The following is a 25,264-nucleotide window of genomic DNA, read 5'->3' as shown; positions in this document are numbered from 1 at the left end:
AGGCATTTTCATGCTTGCCAACCATATATAATGACGAGTTCAATTAACAATGTCCTATATGCAACCAAGCAACCACCCATCTTCCTTCCTAATCTGAACCTTGCATCTTGGTCTACCAACATTTCTTTGGAGGGCAAATAAATGCCAGCCCTTGGGCTCGCAGTCCACCTCTTCTGCCACACATCTATCATAATGGCTTTAATCGTACATTTGGCCTCACCTCTACCCAATGGAGTACGAATATCAATTTTATCTCGTTGGCTACCTGGTCTACTATTTCACTCCCGAGTAGGCTGGGACCCAGCAGAATCTCACTACTACACCCAGTCTTTCGATTCTCCATAATAACATTAATGCCTCATATAGATAGGTCACTCCTATTAGATTTGCCAGATTATAAACTCTTCAATATAGACAGAGAATCTGAGCATACTATAATTCTGACAGGTTGAGCGTCCTCCACCCACTGGTCGCAGCTACTATCGACAAGTTTGTTAGTCTTCGACATATCTACACAAGTTCAGAAACAATTCCCCCATTCCATTGAAAAGTAAATATTAGTTCCACAACCATATTGAATTAGTCAAAATAGTCAGTAGTCAAAATAAATAAAATCATTGAGGCAGTCAACTTTTTCAAAACTTTTTCAAGTAGAATGATTTAATCATAACGGCAGCAAAGTAAAAACAACTTTAAAAGGTACAAAAAAGGCTTCTCGTTCCACATGCATGGTTCCCTTCAGCTTTCATTTCTGAACTGTTTTCACATGTACATGTTACATTTAAATTATTTCTATACACTTGCCCTTAGTTTATCTGTTACACTTGCCCTTAGTTTCTCTCTCCAGAATGGCTTCTTCTTTTCCCTCTGTATCCATGCAATCTCAATCTCTCCGTCATGTTACACGTCGTCCTGAAATGTTGAATTCAGCAACTTTTTAGTGGAGGATTTATTCTGCTTTCCAGTTTGTTAAATGTGAGATGAACACTTGTGGCAATAAGAGAGGAGGATGTGTAACAAACAAATGCATAAAACATAAAAGAAACAAAAAAAATAAAAAATAAAAAGGCAAGCGTGTAGAGGAGGAGTGAAGTATCTGTGGGGATAGCCCTGTGTTCGTTCTGGAGGCATTTGGCACAGATCGTATTTAACTGGGGTAACAATCTTACACTGTATGGGTAGAGAGCAGGGACACGGGAAGTGTATTGCCTGACTTGGGGTTGATTCACACTAGCCGAGCCAAGCCGAACTGCACCAGCCAGGCTACGTATCCGTCATCTTTCCTGTAACTGTGCTGGAAAGGACCATGTGAAAATGTAAAAAAAAAGTGGAAATGCCAACACGTGGCAACAACATTTCAACAGAATGAGAAATTATAAAACAAGTAAACTTTAACACAATCTAATGTCAATCAAAAACTTTTTTATAAGAGAGGAAGGAGGATCTCTGAGGTCTTGATAATGTCAGGCTTTCGGTCCCATCATGAAAGAAGAGCAATCCTTGACCGTCCTATTTCTCCCTCAATGAAAGGAGAGCCATCCTTGTCCACTTCCCCTTTCACCACCTCTTCCTATTCCATCACAGGTAGAGCTCCTTGGCTAGGATATGCTGCAGTTTCTCCCTGAGGACTCTAAAGCATGGCCGCACCAGGGGATCCAGGGTCCAGCACTGCTTCATGACTTCATACACCACCTCAGGACAACCGTCTGGGGCATCCATCTTGTAGCCCTTCTCCACGCGTGGTACCACGTCCTTTAGAGGCTGGGGCAGGAGAAGGTGGGGATGAAGAGAAGATGAGACAGGGGAGTATCATTTGCAGAAATATAATACATTTTGATTAGGAATTACTTTATATCTATTTTGCATTACATTTATATGGTGTCATGATCACTAAAGAACATACCCTGACAGAATGTTGACAACATTGAAAGGAATAGTATTATACTGGACCATAATAGCACTGTCCACATTTCAAATGTACTACATTGACTCTTAACTGCCAAATTCATATACTCTACAGCTGTCCCAGTTTCTAACACACCTGCCCAATCAGTTTTATTCACTTGGCCGTTTCTAGCTTTTTGCGATTCTACTCATTTCATCATGGGGCGGAGAGAAAAATGTACAGTTTTAATGCAAATTTTACTGCAGTTCTACATATATTCCCAAGGGATGGTGAGGAGATGTTGCCATTTTACAGCTAATTTCCTGCAGTTCTACACATTTTACCATGACTTATGCCATGTTCATATGATATCTGAGTGAGAATGACGAACAAAAATCAATGGGGGCCCCCTAGATGTCAGGGCCCCTGGGCATGTGCCTTGCGTGCCCGGTCAGTAATTTGACCATGATTACTACAAGGCTTAGATTGCTGGCTAGACTAACTTACCTAGCAACCTATAAAATGTTAGCTGACATGAGCTAATTGAGTGACTGTCGGTGACTGACATATAAGAGGAAAAGCGCTGATGCACTACCAACTGTCAAAATTGCACGTTGTGTATTATAACTAACAGTTAGTCGAGTCACTTACTTTCTAAAGGTTAAAATATACTTACAATTCTGGGGTAAGGCACTCGTCCAAAGGAGTAGATCTCCCACAGCAAGATCCCATAGCTCCACACGTCTGACTTGGTGGAGAATTTCTGTTTATCAACAGACAGCGGGAAAGACAGCCTTTCCGTAAAGCTTATTTCAATGTGTCAAACATACAGTATATTATAAATATGGTGGAAATCAGCAGTACAATAATATTTCTATACCTTGAATCACAAATCGACCCCTAACCCCTACTCCCTGTAGATCTCAGAGGATTGGACAGGTGTATGTAATATGGTGGTAGCTCCATCTTGCCATCTGATAGGCTAGGTGGAATTGCTACCATATTGCTTACAACTATCCAATCCTCTCCGATTTAAACAAGTTCCTTAAGGTTTGATTTCAGATTCAGGGTATGCTCCTAAAGACAATAAGGAAAGTGACTCGTGAAACCGATGTCAGTGTGCTAGTTCAGCAGTATAGCTTCATCCCTCTCTGAGTAAAACTCAGGGTAAACGGTCTTTACCACGGCTCAAACCTGGGGGCCTCTGCCTCGTTAACACACATAACCACCCTCCTTGACAACGTACAAACCAGTTGACCTATAGAAAAGGATCCAACTCAGTAGCACCAAAGGCGACATTTCAAGCTAGCTGTGGAGTGAGCTTACGGCACGTTCTTATCTCCGTTACACTAGCCTACCTTTTCCCTTAGGGCCTCTGGTGAGGTCCACTTGATGGGCAGTTTGGCTGTGTCCTGATTAGAGGAGGCCTCCTTGGTCAGGCCGAAGTCGCTGACCTTGGCGATGTTATCATCTGACACCAGAACATTACGGGCTGCCAGGTCTCTGTGGACAAAGTTATTGGCCTCCAGATACTCCATGGCCTCACACACGTCACTACAGAGGAGAGGGAGGGGAACGGTTGATATTTAAAGAGGCATTGACAATGTTGATGAAAATGGACAATGTTACATTTCCAACTGGCCGCTATAAGCCCCTGTCAGCAAACTTCTGATAACATTATTCAAGATGTAGGGATAAATCATTATCATGCTCACACTGAGAACTTGAGTAGGGAATCCCCACCCAGCACTGTCCGACCTCTGGAGCGTAGGTAGTCCACTAGACTGCCCTGAGGAGAAGGGAAAATAGAGAAGCAGGTCTTCAAAGCTCTTTGGTTCTTTATTTATGTATCTATCTATTAATGCATTACCTTTATTTAACTTAATCATAGGAGCCACCTACCTTGGCCATGTACTCAGTGACGATAAACAGGCTTCCCTTCTCCTCAACGATGACACCTAGCAACTGGACCAGGTTATTGTGTCTCAGTTGCCTGCAGTAAATAAGAAAAACAATTAAACAATGACAAACAAATTGAAAAAAATAGATATCGAGGACAGGGCTCGTGGGCCCCCCACCTGCGGGGGCTGCAGGGGTGTCCAGTACGCCAGTGGGAGAGACACTGCTTAGAGAGAGATATCTATCTATTGTTAGAGAGAGTGAGCCCCCCGCAGCGAGCTGGATTAGCAAAACAGGCAAAAAGCTGGTCACATAACCGGATATTCCGTGTCCACTCAATGTATGTGCGTAAGTTCGTACTGGACACAGGGCATGTGACCTCTGTTGCTATTCAGAAGCAAGAGGAGGAGGCGTGACCAATGCCTCAATCCATCTCTGCGTCCCGCAACTCAGACGATGTACGGGCACTTGTATGTCTCAGCCGTCCCCTAGTCCCGCACACAAACTGATTCGTGTGAGGGCAGCCAGAGTATGCACCGAGCCGAGACATACAAGACAACAAAAGTGACTATCTTTTTTATTAATTTGGGCATTGTCACGAACCCAAATAAGGCTTGTTAGCCTTCGTCGTTTCCTTAGCCATCTAACGTATTGCTATAGCCAGGCCGAGCAAGCCGGAGAATAACTAATTGTTTGTGATTAGGAAACTATGAGAACCATACAAACTTCAGCACACAATTTCCAGGAGGTGAGCATGCTCTACCATGAAGGGGCAGTTTAGTCGGCGCAACGTAAGACAGTCTCTTGTTCCAATTGTTAGTTTTAGTAGTGTGAATCATTCCTGCTTACATCGAGGTAAAAAGCGGAATAATTGAAAGCATCCGAGCCTCACGCTTATCACCTGTGGAAGGCGGGGCTTCCAAGAGGCGCAGATTTCATTAGCCTTGTCAGGCGTGATTTTCATTTTTCAATTGAAGTCGCGAGGGTGCGACTACCCATAGTGTGTTGTACTGAAAGGGAACATGTAACAGAAGTTTGGTTCGGGCTCTGACTTACGTCATGACTGAAGCTTCAGCGATGAAGGCCTGTGCTGTAGCATCGTGTTTGATACACTTCACCGCTACTTTGGTCCCTCTGTAGTCTCCCACCTTTACATCTGATGGAAAGAGAAACATGCGAGTGAGAATGAGAGAATTTACTAAGCCATATTCACACACTCCAAGAGAACCGGAATGAGTTGGATTAAGCTGGAGAAGACTGCCTAGAACTGGTTACAGAGTCGTCATCGATAAAAACCTATTTATACACAGCTACAGTCACTCGTTTTCACAAAGCCACTTGCCTCCAAACTCTCCTTTCCCAATGGACTGGTGGATATTGATTTCCTTCCTGTTGAGAGCCCAGCCGCTCCTGGAGAACTCATCCTGGGCTGCCACAGTACCCTCCTCCAGCTTCGGCTTGATCAGTTTGGTGCAGAGACCATCTGCATCTTTGGTATAGTGCTGAGGACAGGGAGAGAACGTGGGTCAATAACATAGGCCAAGAAAGGGAAAGATTGCCAATATTGATGACATCATCAACATTTGGGATAACTGAATACATGAAAATGGAACAAAATGCATATGGGTCTTCGTTTCAAAGGTACAATTGATACATTCTATTTTTAATGGACTCATTCAGCATACTAGCTGTAACCAACAGAGGGCAGCATGGTTAAAAATATAATCAGAGGTCAAGTTTTAAAAAAATGCATGTCAACAACACCTCGTAGGCTTTCAAATAATAACTGACATGCTTTTTTGAGACCAACAAAATGACTCAAACTGAGTTAATGTATAGTGTGCCGCCAGATGGATGAAGGAGGATGGTTTTGAAAGTAAAAACCCAACTACCGGGTGTCTTCAGGTGAAATGATCTGGAGCCTGCCGCTATCACTTCCTCTTTGTCACTTCCTGTTCAGTATATTTGTTCCAGGAACTGTGTGTGTGGCTCTAATGAGGGAACAGTTGCAGAGGCCAGAGCACGTACAGTAGCTAACAGAGAAATCAACTCTGTATACACTTGGTCACACCATTTGTATGGCTCACACACTCTGGTTGTAAAATAATAGACAGCTTTATTTGACCAAGAAGGGACAAATCCCAGATCCAGATTAATGAACTGCTTGACTAAAAAAGCATGCGCAATAGAGAATCTTTAATGAAGCCCAGCAATAGACTTAATCTGTGACTGGGAAACTGGCCCGAAGATAACTATTTCATTTTATTTCTCCCCCCCCCCACACCTCAACAAGCTGCATGAGGTTCTCGAAGAACGCCTCCTCGTCGATGCTGAGCTTTCCCTCCTTGTAGACAATGCGGTAGTGCTCCACCTTGCCGTCGCAACTCACACACAGAGTATAGTCCCCAGGGTAGTTGGTGCTCTCCCTCACAAGGTACAGACCCATCTCTGGGGGGATCAGGAGACACTCAGCCTGCTCCCTAGTTATCTTACCATGGAACCATCTGGAGGGGTGAATGGGGATTAATTAATCAATCACATTTGTTTATAAAGACGATTTTACATCAACAGTTGTCACAAAGTGCTTTTACAGCACACACACACACACCGCAATCACTAACACTAATATGTCTAAAAAGATAATACGTCTATCACTAACACTAATAATAAGTCTAAAAAGAGTCTTGGCAAAACAGCTGATCTGATTGGTAAAAATACCAATTAGTGAAAAAAACATACGTGTGCAGACACACAAACACACACTTTCTTAGAACTTAGGCATGTGGCTGAATGCGGGAGATTTCAAGATCCAGCAGGAAACCGTGCACACACAGCACTGCAGAACTGAACACACACACACATTTCTAGCTTTTTGAGGGCTCTAAGCTAAATTTAAAGCCAATTTCCTGCATTTTTGCCATGACTTGTGCCATTTTCAAAGTGCTATTCAATTTCAATTTTGAAATTTCACCTTGTGTATTCTACTATCCTAACTAACAGGAAGTTGAGAACCCGACTGACCCCCCCCCCCCGGCAGTGCACACACATGAGAGCTGGAAACGGACACAGAAGAGCACTAGCTACAATTACAGGGCTGCAGTCAGACAGAGCCAGGACTCAGCCCAACTGTGGTTTATATTCACATAACAGTGGCTTCACTGCCACGACAAATAGCCTATCTGTACTCTACAACCACACAGAAACATCCTGAAAAACAAACACTTTCATCCAGATTTAGTATCACAGTCACTATACTCTGAACTGTAAACTGCAACTCATGGTGTCACCTAACCTGAGCACTTTCTTATTTGTTTCATAGAGTGCTTTCACCTTTATGTTATACAGGTACTTCAGACTGTTTTTATGCTTTAATTGTTGAGAGCTCTTACAAAAACACATTCCTATGTGTGTATTTCAATACCTAGAAATGGCATAATAAACTTGAACTAGAGCCAGGGCTCTCCAACCCTGTTCCTCGAAAGCTATTGTCCTGTAGGTTTTCAATCCAACCCTAATCTAGCACACCTGATTCGAATAATTATCGGGTTGATAAGCGGAATCAGGTTAGTTACTGGGGTTGGAGCAACCTACAGGTGGATAGCTCTCCAGGAACAAGGTTGGCGAGCCCTGAACTATACCCTAGTAACTTCGGGGTGGCAGGTAGCCTATTGGTTAGAGCGTTGGGCCAGTAACCGAAAGGTTGCTAGATCGAATCCCTGAGCTGACGAGGTAAAAATCTGTCGTTCTGCTCCTGAACAAGGCAGTTAACCCACTGTTCCTATATATTTTTTTTTTAAATTGACTATTAAACCTAAAAAGGTACTCCTGACTCCCATATCTTTATTGTGTTACTACACTACTGGTAAGTAATGTAACAATGCAGACAGTGCCTTTATGGGAAGTAATTTCAGTACAACATGGAGTGATGAGCAATGTTTTGAAGGATTCAGTCTGCTTTAACCAGGCTACGATGACTGTACTGTACTGACGGCATTAGACTCAGCTTGCCCCCTTGCTTCACCCCTTCTCTCTTCTGGACATAGTTAGCTGGGATGGTGCCTTCTTGACCTGCTGTGTTCTTGGCTTTGTACCAGTTCGGGTCCTGGAACAGAAAATGTCATGATAACTCTGTGTATCAGATCAGGATTGACTGAGTAAATACTGTACAGAGGTAGAAAAAATTACTGAAACAACAACCCAAAAGTTCATCCTTTAAAAACGCAACTATTTTTTGAACTACTGTACTAGTCAAAAGTTTGGACACACCTACTCTGTCACGCCCTGACCTGAGTATTCTTTGTTTTCTTTATATATTTTGGTTAGGTCAGGGTGTGACATGGGTGATGTATGTGTTTTTGTACTGTCTAGGGGTTTTGTAGGTTTATCGGGGTTGTTTATCATCTAGGTGTTTATGTATGTCTATGGTTGCCTAGATTGGTTCTCAATTAGAGGCAGCTGTTTATCATTGTCTCTGATTGGGAACCATATTTAGGCAGCCATCTTCTTTGGGTATTTCATGGGTTATTGTCTATGTCTAGTTGCCTGTGTCTGCACTAGTATTATATAGCTTCACGTTCGGTTTGTTGTTTTATATAGTTTAAGTGTTCTTCATCATTCATTAAAAAGTATGTATTCTAATCACGCTGCGCTTTGGTCTCCTCACTACGACGATCGTGAGGGAATAACCCACCATAAAAGGACCAAGCAGCATGGTAAAAGGCAGCAGCAGTGATCGCAGGACTCATGGACTTGGGAGGAAATTCTGGACGGCGGAGGACCCTGGGCACAACCAAGGGAATATCGCCACCCCAAGGCAGAGCTGGAGGCAGCGAAAGCAGAGGGGCGCCAGTATGAGGAGGCAGCACGGCAGCGCGGCTGGAAGCCTGAGAGGCAGCCCCAAAAATGTATTGGGGGGGGGGGGGGTCACTTGGCGCAGTCGGCGAAGTTGAGGGGTGAGTGAGATTGTCGAGGAGTTATTGGACAGATTGGAGGAGAGTGAACAGAGGGGAGACTGAGACATTCGAGGAGTTGTTGACGAAATTGGAGGAGAGTGAAGAGGGAGATGGTTGGTTTGGCGTAGTATGCACGGAATTCGAACTGAGGAGCGTGTTAGCTGTCCGATGCCACCTGTGTCAGTTCTTCGTACTCAGCCTGAAACTTGTGTTAAAGTTACGGAAGATTTGATGCCGGCTATACACACCAGGTCTCCAGTACACCTTCACAACCCGGTGTGTCTTGTTCCTCCTCCCCGCACTCACCCTGAGGTGTGTGTCTCCAGCCCGGTACCACCAGTGCCACCACCACGCACCAGGCTACCAGTGAGCCTCCAGGGTCCAGTACTCCCTGTTCCTGCTCCTCGCACTCGCCCTGAGGTGCGTGTCCCCAGCCCAGTACCACCAGTGCCGGCACCACGCACCAGGCCTATAGTGCGCCTCGGCAGTCCAGTACGCCCTGTTCCTCCTCCCCGCACTCGCACTGAGGTGCGTGTCCTCGGCCCAGTACCACCAGTGCCGGCACCACGCACCAGGCCTACAGTGCGCCTCGCCAGTCCAGAGCGCCCGGCTACGGTACCCAGTCCAGAGCGCCCGGCTACGGTACCCAGTCCAGAGCGTCCGGCTACGGTACCCAGTCCAGAACGTCCGGCTACGGTACCCAGTCCAGATCGTCCGGCAACTGTCCACAGACCGGAACCTCCCACGACGGGCCGCAGTCCGGAACCTACCAGTCCGGATCCGCCAGAGTCTCCCTCCAGTCCGGATCCGCCAGAGTCTCCCTCCAGTCCGGATCCGCCAGAGTCTCCCTCCAGTCCGGATCCGCCAGAGTCTCCCTCCAGTCCGGATCCGCCAGAGTCTCCCGTCTGTCCTGAACCGCCAGGAGCCACCAGTCAGCCAGGAGCCGCCAGTCAGCCGGCGATGCTGGAATCTCCCTCCTGTCCAGAGCTGCCAGTGCCGCTCCTCAGTCCAGAGGCTCCTTTCCGTCCAGTGGCGCCCTCTACGATGATCTTCAGTCCGGGGCCCGCTGCGAGGGTCCCCGCTCCAGAGGCGCCACCTAAGTGGGCCAAGACTGAGGTAGAGCGGGGTCCACGCCCCGCACCCGAGCCGCTGCCGTGAAAAAGGCCACCCGGACCCTATATTTTGGTTAGGTCAGGGTGTGACATGGGTGATGTATGTGTTTTTGTACTGTCTAGGGGTTTTGTAGGTTTATGGGGTTGGTCATCATCTAGGTGTTTATGTATGTCTATGGTTGCCTAGATTGGTTCTCAATTAGAGGTAGCTGTTTATCGTTGTCTCTGATTGGGAACCATATTTAGGCAGCCATCTTCTTTGGGTATTTCGTGGGTTATTGTCTGTCTAGTTGCCTGTGTCTGCACTAGTATTATATAACTTCACGTTCGGTTTGTTTTATATAGTTTGTTAAGTGTTCTTCGTCATTCATTAAAAAGTATGTATTCTAATCATGCTGCGCTTTGGTCTCCTCACTACGACGATCGTGACATACTCATTCAAGGGTTTTTCTTTACTTTGACTATTTTATACATTGTAGAATAATAGTGAAGACATCAAACCTATGAAATAACACATGGAATCATGTAGTAACCAAAAAAGTGTTACACAATTCAAAAAATATATTATATTTGAGATTCTTCTAAGTGGCCACCCTTTGCCTGGATGACAGCTTTGCACACTTTTGGCATTCTCTCAACCAGCTTCATGAGGTAGTCACCTGGAATACATTTCAATTGACAGGTTGGCCTTGTTAAAAGTTAATTTGTGGAATTTATTTCCTCCTTAATGCATTTGAGCCAATCAGTTGTGTTGTGACAAGATGTGGTACACAGAAAATAGCCCTATTTGCTAAAAGACCAAGTCCATATTTTGGCTAGAACAGCTCAAATAATAATAAGAGAAACGACAGTCCTCCATCACTTTAAGACATGAAGGTCCGCTACAGGAAAGGTAGACCCAGAGTTACCTCTGCTGCAGAGGATAAGTTCATTGGAGTTACCAGCCTCAGAAATTGCAGCCCAAATAAATACTTCAGAGTTCAAGTAACTGACACATCTCAACATCAACTGTTCAGAGGAGACTGCGTGAATCAGGCCATGGTCATATTGCTGCAAAGAAAACACTACTAAAGGACACCAATAATGAGAAGAGACTTGCTTAGGCCAAGAAACACGAGCAATAGACATTAAACCGGTGGAAATCTGTCCTTGGGTCTGATAAGTCCAAATTTGAGATTTTGGGTTCCAACCACCGTGTCTGAGACGCAGAGTAGGTGAACAGATGATCTCCACATGTGTGGTTCCCACCGTTAAGCATGGAGGTGGGGGTGCTTTGCTGGTGACAGTGTCTGTGATTTATTTAGAATTCAATGCACGGCTACCACAAACTTCTGCAGCAATATACCATCCCATCTGGTTTGCCTTTAGTGGGACTATCATTTGTTTTTCAACTGGACAATGGCCCAACTCACCTCCAGGCTGTGTAAGGGCTATTTGACCAAGAAGGAGAGGGATGGAGTGCTGCATCAGATGACCTGGCCTACACAATCACCTGACCTCAACCCAAATGGTCTGGGATGAGTTGGACCGCAGAGTAAAGCAAAAGCAGCCAACAAGTGCTCAGCATATGTGGGAACTCCTTCAAGACTGTTGGAAAAGCATTCCAGGTGAAGCTGGTTGAACAAGTGCTCAGCATATGTGGGAACTCCTTCAAAACTGTTGGAAAAGCATTCCAGGTGAAGCTGGTTGAGAGAATGCCAAGTGTGCAAAGCTGTCATCAAGGCAAAGGGTGGCTACTTTGAATCTAAAATATATTTTGATTTGTTTAACACATTCTTTGGTTACTACATGATTTAATGTGTCATTTCATAGTTTTGATGTCTTTACTATTTTTCTACAATTTAGAAAATAGTCAAAATAAAGAAAAACCCTTGAATGAGTAGATGTGTCCAAACTTTTGACTGGTACTGTATGTTCTTTTTATATGTAAGTGTTGAAATGTCAAGAAATATGACAGAAATTAGAAATATTTTATTTTTTACACCAAGTAGACACAAACTGTAAATCATTGGAGCGTTTGACCTGTTTTCTCGTCTCCCTCGCCAGAGAGAGAGTTAGGTACCTTACCTTAGTCACCACGATTATGGTTAAGACATCTCCTTTGTTGAAGGGCAGGTCCTGCTCTGTGGTGCCCTTAAAGTTGTATTTGGCCACACACTCTGTGCCCTGTGGCCATGTTGGTGTCTGAGGGACAGGAGTGGTTATCAGGATGAAACGCAATGAGGAATTGATATTGATCCCAGCTCAGCAATAAACCAGCTCAATGATAGGTGGTATAGTGTATCTCTATATTCGACATGAAGCAGCCATATCTGTTTATCATATCCTGGTCTCACCTGGGGTTCAGACATCCTGAAGGGGAGGAGGCAGTGGGTCTCCTCTCACAGGCCTCACACACCGAACACTACCATCACACACACCTGTGGAGAGAGAGGAAGAGACCATAACAGGCAATACAATGGACAACCTAAGTAGACAGTCATCGCCTAAACGCCACAATTAATTGGGACATTCAGTACACCAATCCACAATGTCAAACATGGAAATGTGAAAGTAAAAATGTGAAGTACAATTTTACTTCGACCATGATGTTTCTCATGTGGGTGGTCAGATATACAGTGGGGCAAAAAAGTATTTAGTCAGCCACCAATTGTGCAAGTTCTCCCACTTAAAAAGATGAGAGGCCTGTAATTTTCATCAACACTTCAACTAAAAAAAAAATCCAGAAAATCACATTGTAGGATTTTTTATGAATTTATTTCCAAATTATGGTGGAAAATAAGTATTTGGTCAATAACAAAAGTATCTCAATACTTTGTTATATACCCTTTGTTGGCAATGACAGGGGTCAAAGGTTTTCTGTAAGTCTTCACAAGGTTTTCAAACACTGTTGCTGATATTTTGGCCCATTGGCCCATTCCTTCCCCCATTCCAGATCTCCTCTAGAGCAGTGATGCTTTGGGGCTGTTGCTGGGCAACATGGACTTTCAACTCCCTCCAAAGATTTTCTATGGGGTTGAGATCTGGATACTCCAGGACCTTGAGATGCTTCTTATGAAGCCACTCCTTCATTGCCCGGGCGGTGTGTTTGGGATCATTGTCATGCTGAGAGACCCAGCCATGTTTCATCTTCAATGCCCTTGCTGATGGAAGGAGGTTTTCACTCAAAATCTCACGATACATGGCCCCATTCATTCTTTCCTTTACACGGATCAGTCGTCCTGGTCCCTTTGCAGAAAAACAGCCCCAAAGCATGATGTTTCCACCCCCATGCTTCACAGTAGGTATGGTGTTCTTTGGATGCAACTCAGCATTCTTTGTCCTCCAAACACGACGAGTTGAGTTTTTACCAAAAAGTTATATTTTGGTTTCATCTGACCATATGACATTCTCCCAATCTTCTTCTGGATCATCCAAATGCTCTCTAGCAAACTTCAGACGGGCCTGGACATGTACTGGCTTAAGCAGGGGGACACGTCTGGCACTGCAGGATTTGAGTCCCTAGCGGCGTAGGGTGTTACTGATGGTAGGCTTTGTTACTTTGGTCCCAGCTCTCTGCAGGTCATTCACTAGGTCCCCCCGTGTGGTTCTGGGATTTTTGCTCACCGTTCTTGTGATCATTTTGACCCCACGGGGTGAGATCTTGCGTGGAGCCCCAGATCGAGGGAGATTATCAGTGGTCTTGTATGTCTGTATTTCTTCAAACCAAGCTGCTTACCTATTGAAGATTCAGTCTTCCCAGCCTGGTGCAGGTCTACAATTTTGTTTCTGGTGTCCTTTGACAGATCTTTGGTCTTGGCCATAGTGGAGTTTGGAGTGTGACTGTTTGAGGTTGTGGACAGGTGTCTTTTATACTGATAACAAGTTCAAACAGGTGCCATTAATACAGGTAACGAGTGGAGGACAGAGGAGCCTCTTAAAGAAGAGAGGTCTGTGAGAGCCAAAAATCTTGCTTGTTTGTAGGTGACCAAATACTTATTTTCCACCATAATTTGCACAAAAAAAAATTCTCATTTTGTCTGTCATAGTTGAAGTGTACCTATGATGAAAATTACAGGCCTCTCTCATGTTAAGTGGGAGAACTTGCACAATTGGTGGCTGACAAAATACGTTTTTGCCCCACTCTATTTATCAGATATATTTATTTATCTATATATATTTATAGATGGAGTACAAATATTGAATCATTACAAGAATGGGTTTGACAAGGTCCAAAGAGAGAGAGAGAGAGAATATAAATAACACTCGGTTACAGCCAGTGCCAGAAAGCAGAAGTAACCGTTTTTGTATATCTTTTTTTCCCATCTCACTTTCAAAACTGTGGGGAAGCAAGTTTCCATTATGTCATCACAGCAGCAATAGGTTGGGCTGCTCATTGCCCACCCTCATTGTGCAACTCAATATTATGAAAGGTTTCTTAATGTTTTGTCCACTCAGTATATGGAGTATATTTGAAAAAGTCTCAAGTTGAATCTTTCCGTCCTAATGAGTATACTGTAGAGCTTAATATAGTTCTCCTAAACACTGGGAATGTAAACTAGTGGTAGGATCATTACAGGATTCTCCTCAATCTTTATTTTCTTTTCTAGATTAGAAGACATTGACCATAAGGAGGGAAGCATTTACAGTAAAAAGTATTTAATTTATATTTACTGCGGTCAGTCAGTTACAACTTCTTTCATTATAGTTGATGCAGTCAGTGACATATGGTTGTATTGACATACAGCAAGTATTTCCATGTGGCCTAACAAATGAAAAGTAGCAGAGCCACATGACATGAATGGTGAATGCATGGCTCATGGATGGTGTCATCGTCCCCGAACCCATTGAAATAGAATCACTAGAACGGGTAGTCTGAGGGACTTTTTCCTGTTCTTGTTAATCTATTTCTATGCACGAGTGGTGAATGCACAGCCCATGGGTGATGCCATCATCCCAGGACAAACCACTTCCTTTAAGCAAGGGTCAGTTCCCATGGATGAGTTCTGGGCCATGTTCCTTAGGGAACCAAACAAAAGAAAACAGGGTCCTGGTCCAATAAGAAACACTAATTTTCATTTCCCGTTGTGAAGCGTTTTTAAAACGCTTTACATTGCGCACACAAATGAACATGACTGAGTAACTAGCGTCTTGTGCCACAACATGAGGTCACTTCCTCCCACGGACATGTCACAGAGAAAACCCATTACAGAGCTGAGCGGACTGTGGATGGTGAACTTCCTGCCTGACAGAGAGCCCAGACTGTGATTAATCCTACAGTAGGGTGGGGTCGCTGAGAAAGAGAGCAAGAGAGAAACAGAGAGCGAGAGAGAAACAGAGAGAAAGAGTAAGAGAGCACAGACAATGACTGCACGGCATTAGTATTACAGCTAGGCCACAGCAACTGATAGTAAGAGAGAAATTAAGGTCTAACACACTTCCCTTTGAAAACACACATGCTCCCACCATTGTTACTACGTTACAGACAGACACATTTTTAACAGAATGACGTAAATCAGGTCAAGGCAGTTGGTATATGTTTTTGGTTTTACTATTCTCGAGGGAATCACAAGGATAGTAAAATAAAGAAAATGCGGACAAGTGGGGACATTTCGGCGGTCCCCACATGGAAAAATGCTATTTTAGAGTTTAAGGGTCAGGTTTAGGGATAATTTAATGGGAATGGGAATTCTGAATGGGAATCAATTGTTTGGTCCCCACACAGACAATAAAACAAACGTGCACAGGGCTCCCGAGTGGCGCAACTGTCTAAGGTACTGCATCTCAGTGCTAGAGGCGTCACTACAGACCCTGGTTCGATTCCATGCTGTATCACAACCGGCCGTGATTGGGCGGCGCACAATTGGCCCAGCGTCGTCCGGGTTAGGGTTTGGCCGGGGTAGGTCGTCATTGTAGAATTTGTTCTTAACTGGCTTGCCTAGTTAAAAATAAAAGGTAAATAAATATCTTTGGAGCAGCAGAAGAAGCAACATATCTGAAGGGATCCTCCCAGTCTTATGATCTCTGAACTAACATGACACATGGGCTCAGGCTGTTCAGTTCCACATTCTGCGGAAATGTTTGAGGCGCTTGCACACAATTTCTACATACATGGCAAAGAAGTAGATGTAAGAGACTGTCAGAGCAGAAGATCTAAACAACTGCTTAAGTTCGTGATAATACATCTCATGACGATGAAACATCAATCACCAGACTTTTGCAGTGCAGAACTACAATAAGAAGAAACCCATCAATCATCTGATGCTTTGAAGTCGATAAACACAGAAATATCAATTTGATTTATCTATGTTTACATTTAGATTTATCTGTATGATAATAGAGCTGGGTTTTTTAACTGATAGCCACAGGATGGGTCTGGTTAAAGACCCCAGTGGAACAGTGACATCACCAACTATGGAATGAGTCAACAACAAGGACCACGCCTGCCTGGGAGGACACTTTTGATTTCCCCCTTTATTTATTTTTTTACATTTTTTTAATGTAACCTTTATTTTAAGCAACAGCTCAGTGAAGTGTATAAAAGTCCTTGAATAGGCCAACATCAAAATAGCAGCAGGCTACCAGCCCAGCGTATGTGAGTGAATGGAACATAATTCAGCATGTCTTGGTGTCACATTTAACAGATAAGGACTATAGCCGTTTCCAAAAGGCTCCCTCTTCATCGAACCACAGCCTTTCCATTTTCAGGAAGCAGACAACACAGTCTTTGTGAGCTATTCCAGTTCAGTTTCTACTGTGACCCCTGTCTTTCTGAGTACCGTAGTCAATCAGCCCTGATCTGATACAGTCTGTGGGTAAGACACACTTTAGTTCCAGAGGTCTGTAATGTAAGGTATTCTCTGATTGTTGCAGGCTACATCTCTCTGAGATGTAGCCTGGGTTCCTGACTGACAATTCAGCGAAGTGAACCCAGGTTATGTCCTTGCTGAAAGACACCACCAGTGTCCAGCACACAATGAGGTTTCACACAGTGTGTTGGTCTATAGCCTACATGCTGCAGTGCAAGCCGTACAGAAGGGTAGTAGAGTACAAGGCCAGCCGTGCGTGACATGTGCCTGAGGCTACATCAGGAACCAGGAAGTTAGCTTCAATGAGAACCTGTCTCAGCATGGATACATGATGTGCTCTGTGATACTACTGTTACAGACTACAAAGGCACAGCTAACGAACACTACTGTACATAAACCAGAGACAGAAAAGGGCCATGCACTCCAAATCACAAACCAGTGGTTAACACAAACCAGTTGGGAGCCTAAGCATGGAGAGATACTGTGCCCTGTGATACTGGTACAGACAAGAGCCATAGCTAAATACACCATGAAGCATACTGACACAGAGACACTGAGGGGAAATGTAGTCCACACCATCGCACATCAACTGCACTGTTTCTTTTTCCTTATTAATTGAATTTATCTTGCCTGGTACTGTCCTTAAATGACCCCATGAGGGATAATAAAGTCATGATCTTATTTTATCAACTGAAAAACGTAAAACAAGTGGAGAATAGCCTTGGAAACACCCATCCCTTCTGCTATACATTCTCATCCAATTGGGTTCAAAGCAAACAAGTTTTTCATCATTTTCCGTCAAGTTGCTAAATGTGCAAGACGAGTGGTGTGTTTACTCTAGTCTAAACGAATGTATGCATGTAGAGGAACAATTGGTTCTAGGCTGTCTTCAACAGCAGCCAGTAGACCTAGCAGCAAGACGAGACAGGTAGACAGGTATGAAGGTATGGAGAATTCCTTCCTCGGACCATGGAACGTGTCTGCCACACCCTTGTTGCAGTGAGTGCACTACCCTCACTGAACTCACTAAGCTACATGAAAACACTGCAGAACTCACAGGCAAAAAACAACAATGCATTGACAACTATAGTTATATAATGATATTAGGCAAGGTGAGTGAGAAGTGATCTGTCCAGATTATTTATTTAGTATCACATGTAAAATTATACTATTATGCTGAATTCTCAATCATTAGCCTACATACAGTATCTAGGCCTAATTGCATCAAACACTAAAATAGCCCTGCAACAGAAAGACTACATAATGGCTAACTGTGGACCTTACAAGCTCTCACACTAGACCTAGAGATGTGCACAAGCATAATACCCCATAACCACCATGCTCCCACTACCAGCCCTGCCCCATGGCTTGCATCCCAAATGGCATCCTATTCCATAAATAGTGTGCTACTTTTGACCAGGGCCCATAAGGCTCCAGTCAAAAGTAGTGCACTATGTAGGGAATAGGGTGCCATTTGAGATGCCAAAAGTAATGCACTACGTAGGGAATAGGGTGCCATTTGAAACGCAGACCATGCCTCAGTAATTATCCCTGTGTGCCCCAATCTCTCTCTCCCTTCCCCCGTCCTCCAGCTGTGTAGGTCTCAGTAGCCATCCTCATACTGTCTGTGTGTGTGTGTGTGTGTGTGTGTGTTCAGCCATGTAGGGTCTCAGTATCCCTCCTCCTGTTTCTGTCCCTCCGGGGCTCCGTTTGGTTGAGGATGCTCTGTTTGATTACAGCCCGATACTTTGATGCTGCTGTTAGCTGCTGCTGCCCTGCTATCAGGCCTTTACAGCAGCAGCAGGGGAGAAGCCAGAGCCAAGGAGTAAGAGATGGAGGGAGGGAGGGAAACCAGGCAGCCATAGCCTGGAAGAGTAAGGAAGATAGTGTTAAGTGTGAGAGCTATGCCCCCATGCAGCAGCTAGCCTGGTGCAGGGAAGCAGCAGTGCCTGTTACAGTAAGGGAGATAGTTGTGAGAGTGTGCCACAGGGCCATCCAGCTGGGTCTGACAGACGAACAGAGTCTTAGCCAGGTACACTATAAGCGGTGCAGATAGTGAGAGAGCCACTGGTACAGTGAGCGAAGGAGTTCTGAGAGGAGAGCGTGCCACAGGGCCATCTAGCTGGGTCTGACAGACAGACAGGCTGACAGGCTGCAGATGTTCATGTAGAGCCACAGAGCAGGAAGTCAACAACATAGACACCACCTCATCCGCCTCAGGGACAACAGCTAGATCCGGCTAGTCAGCAACACCACTAGTTTCAGGTCCTCCCCGTTTTCTACCGTTTAGCGCCTAATGAACACCACCCAGAAATAGTGGTTTTATTGTCGGTTTTACAGTTTTGGTTGGATGAATTCAGATGAGCATACAAATGAGTATACACAAGCAACAAAAGCATGTTGTTGTTGGTTTTTACAATAACGTTTTGAGAGGCTCGTAAAAGTAAAGTTGATGAGGAGTCAAACAGTCTCCCTTTTAGATCAACAGGAAGGGAAACATGGCTATCATTTCAGAGCTGTGTGTACATCCTTCAGAGCAGCAGGGGAAAATCCCACTGCAAATGACAAGGTTTTGCATCCAGACTAGACCCGACCCGTTTCAGTCAGCTTTGAATCTGCCAAGTCGGCTAGGCCTAACCTCAGCCAAACCACACGATCGCACTACTTAGTGCACAACAGAAAACATTTCTCAACAGAAAACTAAAAGTTCAGTTGGTTCCTCCCTGTTTCAGTCCCGTTTGGTGCCCAATGAACACAACCACAGGAGAAGATATTGTTGACAAAAGCCTGTTAACCCCACTGGCTACAACCAGCGGATCGACATATTGTTCTAAAGCATTGAACAGTTTGAGAAGACCCATCATAAGAGGCTAGTTTTAAATCTGTAGCTGTGAGGTACAGTAGGAACATTTGTTAAAAATGAGAATTACAGAATGGACCTTTCTGGAAATAGTGTAGTTTGCTGGTAAAACAAATCAAATGGTCATTTACCTACAGTAGAAGATGATAAAGGGGAAAAACAGCTGTAGTAATAGTGTGTATTTATGCATGTCTGTCTTAAAGATGAGCAAAAATAACTGTATAAAATAAATCCTTAAAATACTGAGCTATTTTGTATGCTCGAAAAAAATTGGGGAATTATATTATTTGATACACAATTACTCAGAGAAAGAGATTTTGTTTAAACAAGTATTATTATTTTTTCTCAAAAAAGGTTGTGGTCAAAACGATTGACACCCCTGTTTTCAATACCTCACCATGTGAGGATAACGGTACTGGCCCTTTTTCTTAAATGTTTTATGAGTTGTATAACACATTGGGAGGGATCTTAGACCATTCCTTCATACATCCTTTGTCTGGGCTTATGGACTGCCCTTTTCAATTCAAACCACAGGTTTTCAACGGGTTTTAAGTCTGGAGACAGATGGCCATTGCAAAATGTTGATTGTGTGGACAATTAACAATCTCTTTCGGGATTTTGATGTGTACTGCTTGGGGTTATTGTCTTGCTCGAAGATCCACTTGCGGCCAAGTTCCAGTCTCCTGGCAGAAGAACCAGGTTTTTTGGTTAAAATGTCCTGGTAGGTACTGGGTAAAGTTCATGATGCCATTGACTTTAACAATGGCCCCAGGACCAGTGAAAGCAAAATAGCCCCATAAAAATCATTGATAACATCAATCATATTTTTACAGTAGGTATAGGGTTCTTTTGTGCTCATGTGTTCTCATTTCGACGCCAAACCCACCACTGGTGTACGTGGTCAAAGAGCTGTATTTTCATGTCATCCTCATCCAACAAATGTAAAAGCCTGGAGTTTGCGAAATGGCATTGGCAATTGAAGTGGAACCAGTGCTTTGGTCAGATGACATGAAAATAGAACTCTTTGGCCATGCACACCAGGGGTGGGGTTGGAGTAGAAATGAGAATGCCTAGTCTGTGGTTTGAATTGAAGAGGGCAGTCCATAAGCGCGGACTAGGGATATCAATGATCTGGAAGGTTTCTGTATGGAGGAATGGTCTAAGATCCCTCCCAATGTGTTCTCCAACTCATAAAACATTTTAGAAAAAGGCTATTGAAAGGTATTTAAAACAGGGGTGTCAATAATTTTGACCCCTACCTTTTCGAAAAAATATATATTACTCTGATCAATTGTATTAGTATAAAATAATATAATTTCCTCATTTTGTAGAGCATAATTATTCATTTTATAGTCATTTTTATCAAGGGTGTCAATAATTTCAGACCCCACAGTATATATATACAGTGCCTTGCGAAAGTATTCGGCCCCCTTGGACTTTGCGACCTTTTGCCACATTTCAGGCTTCAAACATAAAGATATAAAACTATTTTTTTGTGAAGAATCAACAACAAGTGGGACACAATCATGAAGTGGAACGACATTTATTGGATATTTCAAACTTTTTTAACAAATCAAAAACTGAAAAATTGGGCGTGCAAAATTATTCAGCCCCTTTACTTTCAGTGCAGCAAACTCTCTCCAGAAGTTCAGTGAGGATCCATGAATGATCCAATGTTGACCTAAATGACTATTGATGATAAATACAATCCACCTGTGTGTAATCAAGTCATTTATAAATGCACCTGCACTGTGATAGTCTCAGAGGTCCGTTAAAAGCGCAGAGAGCATCATGAAGAACAAGGAACACACCAGGCAGGTCCGAGATACTGTTGTGAAGAAGTTTAAAGCCGGATTTGGATACAAAAAGATTTCCCAAGCTTTAAACATCCCAAGGAGCACTGTGCAAGCGATAATATTGAAATGGAAGGAGTATCAGACCACTGCAAATCTACCAAGACCTGGCCGTCCCTCTAAACTTTCAGCTCATACAAGGAGAAGACTGATCAGAGATGCAGCCAAGAGGCCCATGATCACTCTGGATGAACTGCAGAGATCTACAGCTGAGGTGGGAGACTCTGTCCATAGGACAACAATCAGTCGTATATTGCACAAATCTGGCCTTTATGGAAGAGTGGCAAGAAGAAAGCCATTTCTTAAAGATATCCATAAAAAGTGTTGTTTAAAGTTTGCCACAAGCCACCTGGGAGACACACCAAACATGTGGAAGAAGGTGCTCTGGTCAGATGAAACCAAAATTGAACTTTTTGGCAACAATGCAAAACGTTATGTTTGGCGTAAAAGCAACACAGCTGAACACACCATCCCCACTGTCAAACATGGTGGTGGCATCATCATGGTTTGGGCCTGCTCTTCTTCAGCAGGGACAGGGAAGATGGTTAAAATTGATGGGAAGATGGATGGAGCCAAATACAGGACCATTCTGGAAGAAAACCTGATGGAGTCTGCAAAAGACCTGAGACTGGGACGGAGATTTGTCTTCCAACAAGACAATGATCCAAAACATAAAGCTAAATCTACAATGGAATGGTTCAAAAATAAACATAATCAGGTGTTAGAATGGCCAAGTCAAAGTCCAGACCTGAATCCAATCGAGAATCTGTGGAAAGAACTGAAAACTGCTGTTCACAAATGCTCTCCATCCAACCTCACTGAGCTCGAGCTGTTTTGCAAGGAGGAATGGGAAAAAATGTCAGTCTCTCGATGTGCAAAACTGATAGAGACATACCCCAAGCGACTTACAGCTGTAATCGCTACAAAGTATTAACTTAAGGGGGCTGAATAATTTTGCACGCCCAATTTTTCAGTTTTTGATTTGTTAAAAGAGTTTGAAATATCCAATAAATGTCGTTCCACTTCATGATTGTGTCCCACTAGTTGTTGATTCTTCACAAAAAAATACAGTTTTATATCTTTATGTTTGAAGCCTGAAATGTGGCAAAGTTCAAGGGGGCCGAATACTTTCGCAAGGCACTGTATATGTCATCTGTATGTCATGTACTGTTGCAAAGCAAATTTCCCTATGGGGTGTTAGAAGTATTACTACTCTGTTCTAAAACAAAGTCATTAGGAAAATTCACCATCTGACCTGGATATGCCTGCCTGATGATGTAGGGAAGACACAGCTGTGCCAATGGACAATAGGGCTCTTAGGGCCCTAGGCTATGTAATGGTAAAGCAAAGTGAGTCACATTAGGACAGTTCACTATTTGACCTGGCTGAGAGGTGGATATAATTACACTGCATAATCACCAGAAACATTCCACTGGCAGGGAGGGCATTACACTACAGGCAGCATTATCACTATCAGCATGGGCAGCATTGGGCATTCCCATCACAGTCACTACATAGCCTGGAGCCCAAACCGATATGCTCCCATTGATATTGTGAAGTGAAACAGGTGAAATGGAGCCTATCAGTTTGGCTTCTAAGCTAGCCACTATAGGCAGTGTGAGAAAGCCTATTCTTGCTACCTCCAAAGTGCTAATAACTTTTGGTTAACACCACTTGACGAAGCTAGGCGCTGCGTCACAGCCATGCCCAGCCAGCAAGTCGGAGTAACAGTTTTACTTAGTTTCATCCAGCTCCATTATTTCTTTCACTGGTTTGCCATTCTCTTCTCTGAGTTGTGGAGCTCCATCTGGCTACAGTGGAGCTCTCTGTGTGTGAGAATTGTGACTGACTATGCATGCTGGCTATTGTCCATAGAGAGGGTCAGTGACAGAGGTCAGTGGCCTTACTGAGCTGAGAGAACTACTGCCTTGGCCCAAGGGGGGCATTCTGTCTCTCTGACAGATGTACACACATACACAAACACGCATTCACCCACAGAATTTCTGCCTTGGCCCAAGGGGATTCTCTGAACTTGAATTAGATTCCTGTGAGTGTTGTTTTTTAATGCAAGCTCTAGTGAGTAACATTTTGCATGTATTTATTACAGCATAATTAACTTGAAATGTTAAGGTTGCCAAAGAGCAATACCACATCATCCACACAGACATGTAAGCAGTCAAAGCCCTATTTCAGCCAAGTCTTCCAAAGCTGCCCATCCATCCATCCATCCATCCCAGCATATATAACATGTTTTTGGCTTGGCGATGCTAAAGGCTCAGTAACACCCTCTTGAGAAGCAGCCAGGTCACCATCTGGGGGCTCAGCGATACCCTCTGCCACTCCATTTTTGCCCCTTGTACCCGCCTGAGCTACCAGGCATAATGCTGCCTTTCTGTGAGCCCAGGGAGAGGAGAGGAGGACAGATGATGCTGTTTGGTGGTTCTGACACAGCTGCACCCAGAGTGCCAGAGGAAGTGGCAGAGAGAGAGAGAGAGAGAGAGAGAGAGGCAGATAGAGATCACGACTCTTTCCATCATTACATTCCTAAGCGCACAATCTCAGAGCAACAATACTGAGTGTGTGTGCTATCCTGGTGGTTATGGCATGATGCTCACCAATTGGCTGGCTACAGTCAGAACAAGTGGTCGTCATCAGATACTGAATCTCTACGGTTTCAAACACTGCTTGCCTAATCAAAGCGTGCACCTATGCATTGCAATCACACCAATATGTCACACCATGCAAATAGATCAAGATGACAAGAAGGAAATAGCCTAACTGTTGACAAAGTTCAAGGAACTGAAGCTCAGTCAGTTTATGTGACTCTCATTAGGCAAGCTACTGTACAAGACAGTGGATGCTTCCCGAATGGCATCCCATTTCCTACATAGTGCACTACTTCTGAGCAGAATCCCTGTTGGCCCTAAAACTCAAAATAGTCTGACCATCCCATCCCTCTACAACTATGAGAAGAAGCAGCCATAATACCTGTGATTTTGGAAGATGCCGAGTGTGTTAGAACACACGATGCAAGCAGCTAGATTACTAAAATTCGAGATCCCCTCGTGATTCTGGATCTGTCCATTTGTTTGTTTTAAGAGCAGTCAATAACATAGGGAAACAACAGTAGTGCAACAGCTTACCTATCAAATGGAACTAAGTATCAATAGATGCATCCCTATTGATAGAACGCAGAGGCAGCCAGAGCGTGGATGGAATAGATGCCAGACAGCTGTAATCTACATTTACGTCAGTTAAAACGATTTCAACATGATGATGCAGTCAGTGTTCTTGATCTTGATGAAAACAACACGACGGCGTCTCAACCGTAGAGCGAAATATAAACCGCTGAATTAACTCAACTCGGTCACAAACTAGTGATATCGACACACAGATTTAATCTAAATTCTCCAGAATGTGAAAAGTAGACAAATAATCCGCAAGCTTCAGTGGTTATCCTCTGCTCTGGTCGGCCTTGTTGTAATATGACATACGTATAGTCAGCCAAGAGGAGCAGTGGTGCACAAAATTCAGACCGATGAATATAGAAATGTATCGCGTTTATTATTGGAACATTGTTGCCTGTAACTGTTCTAGATGTTACATTTCTATCTGCGACGTTCTGCACGTTCCGCCCATATACGTTATAGTACCGCCCCTACCTTGATCCCTTGCAGTACGCATGCGCATATTCTTCAAGCGCTCCAGGCAGTGTTGGTATGTTGGCAGTTTTCGTACAAATTGGTCTACTTTGAAAACGATGTCGCGGGTGAAAATATATTGGTCGCGGGTTTTTGTGCTATTTCTAAGGTGCACCGCGGCCGCCATGGTATTTATATTAAAAAATATATGTATTTCACTATGACCTGCTGCTGACTATCAGGCAGTGAGGCAGGCTTTTGCTGAGTGAGTGGT

The 25,264-nt window shown here is 43.8% G+C and overlaps 1 protein-coding gene across 1 annotated transcript; it reads right to left on the bottom strand.

Moving 5' to 3' along the window:
* Positions 1-631: 631 nt before the first annotated feature.
* On the bottom strand, positions 632-25,264 carry LOC110525380 (tyrosine-protein kinase CSK). The gene is made up of 12 exons (XM_021605445.3): positions 24,493-25,264; positions 12,185-12,268; positions 11,916-12,032; positions 7,774-7,886; positions 6,069-6,288; positions 5,127-5,286; positions 4,841-4,940; positions 3,788-3,878; positions 3,601-3,674; positions 3,244-3,439; positions 2,562-2,648; positions 632-1,761 (listed from the first exon to the last, which is right to left on the bottom strand). Exons 2-12 carry the CDS (start codon positions 12,197-12,199, stop codon positions 1,579-1,581), a joined length of 1,356 nt encoding a protein of 451 aa, XP_021461120.2. The 5' UTR covers positions 12,200-12,268; positions 24,493-25,264; the 3' UTR covers positions 632-1,578.

The sequence above is a fragment of the Oncorhynchus mykiss genome, chromosome 1, assembly GCF_057628025.1.
Source record: "Oncorhynchus mykiss isolate SJ-2025 chromosome 1, ASM5762802v1, whole genome shotgun sequence".
NCBI classification, from domain to species: domain Eukaryota; kingdom Metazoa; phylum Chordata; class Actinopteri; order Salmoniformes; family Salmonidae; genus Oncorhynchus; species Oncorhynchus mykiss.
Note: the sequence above shows the minus strand (reverse complement) of the source record. Positions and strands in the feature narration are given on the sequence as shown.